This window comes from Panthera uncia (assembly GCF_023721935.1).
Source record: "Panthera uncia isolate 11264 chromosome A1 unlocalized genomic scaffold, Puncia_PCG_1.0 HiC_scaffold_17, whole genome shotgun sequence".
Taxonomy (NCBI): Eukaryota; Metazoa; Chordata; class Mammalia; order Carnivora; family Felidae; genus Panthera; species Panthera uncia.
This window is the reverse complement of record NW_026057577.1, coordinates 67,767,304-67,777,890: the sequence shown is the minus strand read 5'-3', so window position 1 is coordinate 67,777,890 and position 10,587 is coordinate 67,767,304. Positions and strand designations below refer to the sequence as shown.

The following is a 10,587-nucleotide window of genomic DNA, read 5'->3' as shown; positions in this document are numbered from 1 at the left end:
AGCAGTCCATGCATGTTTGTTCCTGCTATGCTTGAACCACACTGCAATCTGGCTTCCTCCATCAACATGGTACAGCTTTAAACACCTGTGTGCCTCTTTCTCTCTGCCAGTGCACACTCCTCTCCCCTCACTCTCTGAGCTCTAACTCTTTGAAGAAAGTGCCTTCTCAAGCTGTGTGTAGATTTCTTGATGGTAAAACTATCCTAGCTTTCTCCCCACATTTAAGAATATTTTTAAAACATTAAAAATATTTTAAAAATAGTTTTAAAATATTAAAAAATATATTTTTATTCTTGGGGCACCTGGGTGTCTCAGTTGGTTAAGTGACTGACTTTAGCTCAGGTCATGATCTTGCAGTTCACGAGTTCAAACCCCCTGTCAGACTCTGTGCTGACAGCTCAGAGCCTGGAGCCTGCTTTGGATTCTGTCTCCCTCTGTCTCTCTGCCTCTTCCCCACTTGTACTCTCTGTCTCAAAAATAAATAAAACATTTAAAAAAATATATGCATATATATATATATATATATATATATTATTCTAGAAAATTTCAATCACATACAAACATAGAAAGAAGAGTATAATCAACCCCTTAGTACACAACCATCCTCAACGATTTTCAACATATGGCCAATTTTGTTTCATCCACACCCTTACCAAATCCCTGCCCTCCCACCATTGCACACAGAGTGGATTATTTGAAGCCAACTATAAATATAACATCATCTCACTTGTAAATACTTCAAAGTTTATACAGTTTTGTAAGGAATGTGTAGGAAACAGAATGGTCTTGTGTAAAGATTCTTAAAGGTGATAGGGGAAGGGAAGGGCAAGGAGGATGGGACACACAAGTAATATGTATTCCTAAAGATAGGGATTCTGCTCTTTTCAAGTAGAAAATCTCTGAGCCAATACTAAGCAGCTGAACAAAAAACATCTATGGGCAAAATCTGGTCATAAGGCCATAAATTTGCAACCTTATCTATAAATAATAGCTGTGGAGAAGGACAAATAGAAAGGGTTGAATTCATAATAGAGTCAGGTTAAAGGAAGAAATTCTTTCTCCTTTGTTGCATCCACACGACTCCTGAAACAGTATGCTACGGGCACCAGTGACAGTCGCAACAAAGTTTATTACAATGAGAGGCAAGGCCGACTGATCGGGACCAACACTCTTGATAAGAGTGTGGCTCCGAACAGCTGGGGTACAGAGTTTTTAAAGCCGATCACATCGTTTTATCATTATCTGGGAACAGAACAGAGAAACAGTTCCCAGATGAGTTAGAAACAGTTGCCAGATGAGTCAGAAACAGTTATCGAATGAGGTGATTATTTTGGACTTTCTGCTGCTAAGTTGCAACCAGTGGATCTCCTTGACCTTGTCTCTGATGCTCTTTTTTTGAGCTTTTGTTTCCTTCATTGGTAAAGCCTGATTCACAAGAGTATGAAGTATGATTTACAAGAGTAAAAGCAAGGCTGTTATCTTTTGACCTTCAGTGTCAGAACAAAGTTGTTATCTTTCAAGCTAAGCGTTAGCCCTACAGTACAATTTAACCCTTACACTATTACCAGGTAAATCTGTGAGTTTAGGGAGTTTTCTACCTTGTATTTCTCATAGTTAGAAGAAAATTTCAAAATGCATTTTGCATAAATCTTGATTGACAATGGAAATGCTATGACTATTTTATTATATTTGTCTCTAAAGATTTCATTTTATTAGCCATCTATTATACTTCCATCCAGATTACTTCAGCTTAAAATAGATTACTAGTCTTTTGCAGCTATTTAGTAACTAAGAGCAATGAATTAAATTCATACAACAGTTCAGAAAAGTTCACATCACCATCAGTTCAGAACATCTGATTCACCAAGTATAGATTATTTAAAAAGAATGACCAGAAATTAAATATCACAAATAAGATTTTTTATTTGTCACCATTAAATGTCTGAATTTTAAACAGATTCTTGGGCTGGTGGCTCATATCGATCAGCTTGTTCAACTTTAGCACCAGTCTCACTCCCAGTAGCTTTTCCAGAACTACTACCTTCATCATGAAGCTCCATGAGCTTTCCCAGTTCAAAGTTAGGTTTTGTCAGCATTTTTACTTTTCTAACGAAGACATCATGGAGTGGATAAATAGACTGACAAATATTTTCTATGTCATTCCCGATGTTGTCTGGAATCAATTTATTGACCACTTTTTTCAAGTCATTTGTCTGCACCTCTTGGGTCATGATTTCCATCATCTTTTTCCAAATTTGGTGGATTTGTTGGTGGTAAGCATAACAGGTCTTCCAAATCTGAATGTTGCGTTTAGTAGTAAAAGCAACACAAAAGAGATGAAGCAAATAACCATTGGCAGTCTTGACATTAACAGGAGCTTCAACCATGATCTGACATTTTTTGACCATGGAGCACATTTTGTCATGGGTAAGATCCATGCCACAGAAATTTGGCAGTTTTTGCCTTGAACATCTTCAGTAATTAGCTTGAACTTTCTAAATGCAACTTCATCATTCTGCAGATCAGCAAGGCTCACTTCGAAAACATGACCCTTAAGGTCATCGGATGCGATTTTGGTTGCTTGAGTTCTTGTGACTAGTGTTTTTCTGATATTTCTTATATTAAACATAGCTGGCACTTTTACATCACACCAACCTTTCTTTGAAAATGGATCAACCACTTTCTTCTTGGCTCCTTTTTTGCTGCCTTTCATAAGGCGCTTGGTTCTTGCTGACAACCAGGGAGCCAAAAGTGCTATGTCTATTTTAAATTCATCCAATCTGGCTTTGGACATCAACATTTCATTAAATGTGCCCTTGTTGAAGTTATCAATTTTTCCAAGTCCAACTTAGTTGACTACTTCTTCTTACTTGGCTTCCAGCACAGCATTTTCTCCTGGTTTTCCTTCTACCACACTGGCAATACCATTTTTCATGCCCAGGATTTGGTCTTGCACTTTATTTTTGTTTACACACACTTTTCCTAGTTGATTTTATCTGGTTAAGTGGCTTTAACTGCCATTTAAATACTGATGGCTCTTAAGTATATTCCTAGGCTTCACTTTTCTTTGAGGCTTCACACACCCACACACATGTTTACACATACATACATTCTAGAATAACTTTTATTAATATAAAGGATATGTTGCACATACGTAAATAATAAAATAGATAATATTCCTTGTTGTAAATTCCATATGGCATTTCAGTTTTTGCAGAATTCTTTCATTGATTTTTGCTAAACTTTTGTATCTGTATTTAACTTATGGTTGCAACTGATGAGTAAGCGAAGATCCAATATGAATGTTGGCTAATTCTTTTCATTATGCCAATAAGTGAGATGACAGCTCTAGTATTCCATGGATACTAGAATTCCCTCTGTTCCTGGATTATGCCAAGCTTATTTCTATTTCAGGTCTTTTGCATTTCCTCTTCCTCTTCTCTTCTTCAGTTCTTTACAAGACTGGTTTTTTATTCCAGCTCAAGTGTCACAGAGAGGTTTTCCCTGACCACCTTAACCAAGAAGCTTTTCTTACTTCAGCCACTCTCTATCCCACTGTTTTCCTTTATATTCTTCATAGGGATTCTGCAGTGATCAGTTTTTAAAAAGCAAAGTTTGTATCTATATGTATTTACTTATTTGAATGAATGATTCATGCTTATGGCAAAAAAATTCCAAACAGTGAAAAAAATCTATCCAGGGATTTCCATTCCAGGAAGATTGAGTAGATGCACTTTCTCAATTTATAACTAAAAATTCTGGGCATAATATAAAAAGCAAACATATGAGAAAGCATATCAGCTAAAGACTTCAAGATCCAATGAACAAACAACATGGTGATGAGTTCCCTGGGTTTTCTTTTTGCTGAATATATCCCAGAATTGGTGCTAGAGAAGCCAGAAAGCCTGGAAATACCAATGGGCACCTACAGAAAAGGGCCCAGCAAAAACTGCTCCTATGAGCCAAAGGACCAGGAAAATGGCAGCCTACAAAGGCAGAAAGCTTTTGGGAAATAACCAATTTACTATAGAAGAAACTATGGCCCACCCCCATCCCTGCCAGCAAAGACCAAGTGGAGCCTAGACTTTATCCAATTATAGCTTTATCCTCCTAAAGGCTGCTCTCTCAATAGACAAAATTTGTTAAGATACCCAATGATATAGTTGTCCTCACTTCCTTGGACCCCTCAAAATCACCCAACCCAAGCCGAGTCTTTTCTCATACTCTCTTTCTAAGAGAGTACCCTCATGATATTTGAAGGAAGAAAAAAAAATAAACAAACAATTAAACGTGGTTCAACTACAGGTATTTTTGGTACTTTTTGGCTGAAGAGGATTAATATTGTAAAGTAGCTGCAATCTCCATTAGTATTATTATTGTTGTTGTTGTCGTCGTTATTTCAAATTCAAATTGATCATATGTTATATACACTTCTCTGTACTTTTTTTTCTCATTTAATGATGCATTCCAAAAATAGTACATGATAGTATCTATAGGTATGTTTTATTCTTTTTAACAGGTTTATAATAATTCCATGCTATGAATGTAAATTAATGCATTTAAACTGTCATCTGGGGGTGCCTGGGTGGCTCAGTCTGTTGAACATCCGACTTCGGCTCAGGTCATAATCTCGCAGTTCATGAGTTTGAGCCCCGCATCGGGCTCTGTGCTGACAGCTCAGAGCCTGGACCTACTTTGGATTCTGTCTCCCTCCCCCTCTGCCCCTCCCCCTACTCACACTCTGTCTCTCTCTCCAAAATAAATAAACATTAAAAAAATAAATAAACTGTCATCTGTTCATGGACAGTTAGTATTTTTCAAATCTTTCTCTCTTCCTTTTTTTTGAAAGACAACTTTTATTACTTTTATGTACAGAAGATTCAATAGCGTACACTTAGCCCAGTTTGGTGGCCAGTTTTAGCCTTTGCCTTTTCCAGCTTGGCAATGCAAGCCACTGACTTTGGATCCAGGACACTGCCTCCCCACTGACAGCAGATCTCATCATATCTGTTGTCATAATTGGTCCTGATCGCTTCCACCAGCTTAGCCAGATCTCCTTTGTATTCAGAGTTAACCTGTGTGAAGATGACAGTGGTGCAGGTCTTCCTGTGGACCAGATACCCCAGCCTGGCCTTCCCCTTGATAATACAGTAGGGAACCCCCATCTTACAATATAGGGCAGGCGGGAAGACAACCATCTCCATGGGATCCACATCATGTGCAATCACTACCAGTTGAGCCTTCTTGTTTTCCACCAAACTGGTGACAGAATTAGCCCCTAGAACACACAACCAGCTTGCATAAGGACTACACGAGGGATGCTTGGTTCACAAAAGGAGCTCTACTATGGGCCCAGCTATGACTCAGGGTTAAAAAGCTTGAATTTTACTCTTCACAGTGATTCCATGTGAACCAATCTTTTTCTTTTATAAGCTGTAACGAATAGCTTTGCACATACTTTATGTACAAGTACACCTACAGAATAATTTTTGAGAAGTAGAAGTGCTTCTCAAGTGTATGCGGATTTAAAATTTTGATACATGTGATCTCCAAAGTTCACCAAAAAGGTTGCCCTAAATTATCTATCAACAATGTTTAGGGAAACCCTGCTCATTCTCCATAGTAAGTTTGTAATTCCAAACTTAGATCTTTGCAAATGTAACAAGTGAAAATTTGTATCTCACTGCAGTGTAAGCACTGACCTTATTTTTAAAGAAGCTGAACAAGTCATATGTTTATAAGCTATTTGTAGATCTTTTTACATGAGCTGTCTTCTCATATACAGATGATGCTTGAACAACACAGGAGTTAGAGGCACCACCATCCCTTCCACTCCTATGCAGGCAAAAATTGGTGTTTAACTATTGGCTCCCCCAAAACTTAACTACTAATCACCTTCTGTTGTCCAGAAACCTTATCAATATAAACTATCTATTAACACATATTTTATGTTATATGTATTATATACTGTATTCTTATAATAAAGCAAGCTAGAGAAAAGAAAATGTTATTAAAAAACCATAAGGAACAGGAAATACATTTAAGGTATGTACTGTATTTATTTTTAAAAAATCCACATAAAAGTGGACCCCAGAGTTCAAACCTGTGTTATTCAAGGGTCAACAGTATTCTAGGTTCTGTTATAATATAGAAACATAGTATATATTACATAATTCATAACATATAGTACATTAACATTAAAACATATAACATGTTATACAACATGAAATCTTTTTCTTATTGTACATAGTATTTTATAGTCTGTGGAATTTCCACCTGCAGAGTTTATTACATAATTTAAAAATATGTATGTATTTCCTTAGCCTATTTTATGAAAACTATTATTGTGATTTTTAGCTTCTTTTATCTACGTTCACAAATTTACCTTTAATATTCAGATATTGACTGGTTTAAGCCTTAAAGATAACTTTTTCAGTGTTTCCTTTCTCTTCTAGTTAGCAGTTCCCACATTTTGTTCTTCAGTCAAAATACTTTTTTCTTTTTGTTTAATAGCCTAATTCATTCTCCCTCCCTCCCTGTTTCCCTTCTCCCCCTCCTCTCTTTCTCTTCATATCTAAGCTGTTGCCACAGTAATCACTTATATAATTAGATGCCCCAATTCTGGGAGGAAGGAGAATTTTTCAGGAACATTATGATTTATTAAAGGAACCATTATTTCCTTCTTGCTCTTGATGTTGTCTGCTTATAGTATGTAGGTGGTAGCTAAAAATAAACCTATTAATTTTCACCTCTACATTGTATTCAGGAGCATGTTTAGTGCCTCATTACTAATGAGAATTCATCAAAAAAAAAAAAAAACCCAAATCCTTTGTTTTTGACTGTTGTGATAAGGACACCATTTGTATTCAAAGACATCCTATGAATCTATAAACATGAGTATCTAAATACAACTTGTTTGATTTTAAAAAATGTAAGGCCAGACAAAGAGGTTATGAAAATTCATCTTTAACCAAAGCTTGCAAAAGCTGGTTACCAGACCATGGCCACCTACTAAATATTTTGATTTGAAGAATAGACCTGAGATTAATAAATCATCTTCAGTTTTATGCAGTGCTTCATAGGAAAGCTATCAACCCATAAAAGTAACTCAAAAGGCTAGAGAGCTTACTTTTAGGTGGAAAGCAGCCTTAATAAGGACTTAAAGACTCTACTTCATTTTCATTATATTTCCAGCATATTTTTGTTTTGAATATTTTGCTCTTTCCTGTTAGCAGTATTGCAGTCTACCTGTGTTCACTTCTGGAAGCAGGAAGTGTGGATAATCCTAGCCCTAAATGCGACTATAAGCACTATAAAGAATAAAAGGAGTGTAAGGTCCTTAGCTCTGAGCACAGGAGGTATTGCTCAGAGGCCAATGTTCTGGAACCCACTCTGGCCCTTCTACACTGCATTCCACATGAGGTGAAGAGTTCCAGGCACCTTAGGAAATATATCCACCGAAGGATAGCAAAATACGCTACCACAAAATATGCCTTTTTGACATAAAAAGTATTTTGAAGTGAACGCAACTAAGAAGAAACTAAGAAGAACTAAGGGTTCTCTCTACCCTACCCCTTTTCTGCCTAAAGGCAGGATACAAATTCTGCTTTTACCAGAAAAAGACTCTTATTAGCTCAGAGATGGCATTAAAGGAATCTGCAAACAAACCTTATTCCATTAGTTTCCTTCCATATATTCACCTGCCCACAGTTTGCTGCCATTGGAAGCCTAAATTTGCTTTCCACTCTCCTGTCACAAATTTACTGTTCTTTGTTGAAGATGCCATATAAGCTGGAATTCTTTTTTTGTTTCATGTTTAACAATCTTTAATTCAAATATGAAAGTTCAATACAAGCCATTTGTAGGGCTTGGGACTTGTTCTTTTAAAAACAAGAATGGAGGAATGCAACAAAATGATCCTTCCACTTTTTTCTGCAGAAACTTTCGAGGAAAGGATAGATCATAGGGCTATAAAGATCCATTTAGTCATACCCACTTTTTCCCCCTACCAAGTCCTTCACCCGTTCCATAATAAGCTGGAATTCTAAGTCACCTCTCTGAGTTACTCGTTTTTCCCTGGGTATCATCCACATATAGAAGAGGTAAACATGTTAATAAAGTTCTGTTTGATTTTCTCTTGTTAATCTGTCTTTTATTACAGTGATCTCAGACAAGAACTCAGAAGGGTAGAGGAAAAATTATTTTTCTTCCCTTATAGACCCAAAGCTCATATACTCCTTCTAGACCAAGCTCCAGATACTTGGGACCTCAGAATTCCCCACCCAAATGTCTCTAAGCCTCCCTTTAGGGCTTTTGCATAGCAAGGACAATGCCATTGGAGTACACAGCCCAAGCCTAAAAGTGGCCAGATGGCTGCTATTTGCCAAAAATAGGAGTGGAGCTTGGATTTTCAAGCTGGCGTATCCACCCATGTACACTGGAGGCCCCTCCTGGTATGGGACAGCGTTGGAAGAAGAAAGAAAAGTTTGACTTGGTCTGGCTCTTCCAACATTCCCAGGATTCAATGTGGAACACCAAGAATTCAGAATTCTAATTTCAAACCTAAACTTCAGTCATTATGAAGCTATATTTGTCAAAGTAGGAGGACAGAACATATTTTATTTAACAGCTTATTAGCTTGATTTATAACTTTAAAATATTTATACGTAAGGTATATGACACCTCATTTGCACTAGCTCCTACAGATGTTAAGGAAGTGCCTAGGTTCCTTATCCTTCACTGAGTTTTTTATTCTGACTCCAGATGATTCTATTTTTCAAGCTCTTTGTGGAGGGTAATTTCCAGCAACTTTTTTTTTTTTAACGTTCATTTATTTTTGAGATAGAGAGAGACAGAACATGAGCGGGGGTGGGGAGTGCAGAGAGAGAAGGAGACAGAATCCAAAGCAGGCTCCAGGCTCTGAGCTGTCAGCACAGAGCCCAATGCGGGGCTCAAACTCACAAACTGAGAGATCATGACCTGAGCCAAAGTCGGACACTTAACCAACTGAGCCACCCAGGAACCCCTTAATTTTTTTTTAATGTTTATCTATTTTTGAGACACACACACACACACACACACACACACACACACACACACAACGTGAGTGGGGGAGGGGCAGAGAGAGAGGAAGACACAGAATATGAAGCAGGCTCCTGGCTCCAAGCTGTCACCACAGAGTTTGATACGGGGCTCGAAACCACAAACCATGACATCATGACCTGAGCCCAAGTCCGATGCTGAACGGACTGAGCCACCCAGGCACCCCTCTACTCCTTTTTAAAGGGGAACTAACATTTATTGATTGTCATATGTGAATACTTTATATACATCAGCTAATTTAATCTTCATAACAACTCTGTGAGTGGAATCCCTATCATAGGGATGAGGAAACTCAAAAGGTAAAGTTGCGGAGATTTCAAATCTAATGAAACAGCTGACTGGCTTCATCAAGCCCTCTACTCTACCTCCAGTCATCCTTTCCTCCCAGCTCTTGACTTTTATTAGATGTCCTTACTTCGTATTTTCCTAAGGAAGTGGAGAGAAAGTCCGTGAAAGAACCTAAATTATCTTCTTTTTCACAATCATTTAGTTCCTTCACCCTACTTTTCTTTATCTTTCTTCTCTTTAAATAATTCTCCACCTTTGACACCAAGATATCAAGTCTTATCAACTTTCTCTTCTCTTCCCTCAGGTCCATCTTCAACCTGTACCTTTCCACTGGCTTCTCCTCTAATAAAGCATTTCCTATTCTAAAAGAATTTTAAAAACAACCTTCTTTCACTTGTGAATATCTTTATTAATTCCTTAATTTTCTGCTTCTCTTCACAAATTTCTTCAAAGTGAAGTTAATTCTTACTGCTTCATCATTCCTTAACCTTTTACAATCTTGATGATTATTCTTAACTCTACAAAAATTGCAACCAAATGCCTTGTGAGAACCTAATATTTTTGATGGATAAGTTACCTAGTAAAATGCATAAAGTGCATTAATTTTAAGTATGCAATTAGATGATTTTTACATGTGCATACACCCTTCAAACCACCATGCAGATCAAGATTTGGAACATTTCCAACACCCTCTAAAGTTCCATTTTGTTCTTTTTCAATAAATATCACCACTATTACCCCATTTCTGCCTGCCCAGAGGTAACCACTGTTCTGAATTATATCAATACTGATTAGTTCTTCCAGTTGTTGAACTTTATATAAATGGAATCATGTGCAGCATACTCATTTGCATGTATTCTTTTGTATCTGACTCATTTCACTAAAAACAATATCCACGAGTATCAATCTTATTGTTGATGTTACCGTTAATTTTGTGTTGTTTTTTTTTTTCTTTATCACTGGTAGTATTCCTTTATATGAGTATACCTCAATTTGTTTCTCCTTTTACATGTTAATGAAAATTTGGGATGCTTTCAGTATGGAGTCATTATGAATAAACCTGCAGTGAACATTCTCGTGTAAGTTTTTCTGGGGGAATATACCACTACTTTTGGATTCATACCTACAAATGAAATTGCTGTGTCATAAGGTAAGTGAATTTTTAACATTTGTAGAGATAGACACTTACAAACTGGA

The 10,587-nt window shown here is 37.0% G+C and overlaps 1 protein-coding gene and 1 pseudogene across 1 annotated transcript; both read right to left on the bottom strand.

Annotated features, from left to right (window-relative positions):
* Positions 1–1,126: 1,126 nt before the first annotated feature.
* On the bottom strand, positions 1,127–4,713 carry LOC125934282 (40S ribosomal protein S3a-like). Its single transcript, XM_049647547.1, is given in 2 exon segments — positions 1,127–2,452; positions 2,455–4,713. Coding segments are annotated over 2 exon segments (849 nt in total). The 5' UTR covers positions 2,801–4,713; the 3' UTR covers positions 1,127–1,949.
* A 74-nt stretch (positions 4,714–4,787) lies between these two features.
* On the bottom strand, positions 4,788–5,844 carry LOC125935148 (60S ribosomal protein L7a-like; annotated as a pseudogene).
* Positions 5,845–10,587: the final 4,743 nt, after the last annotated feature.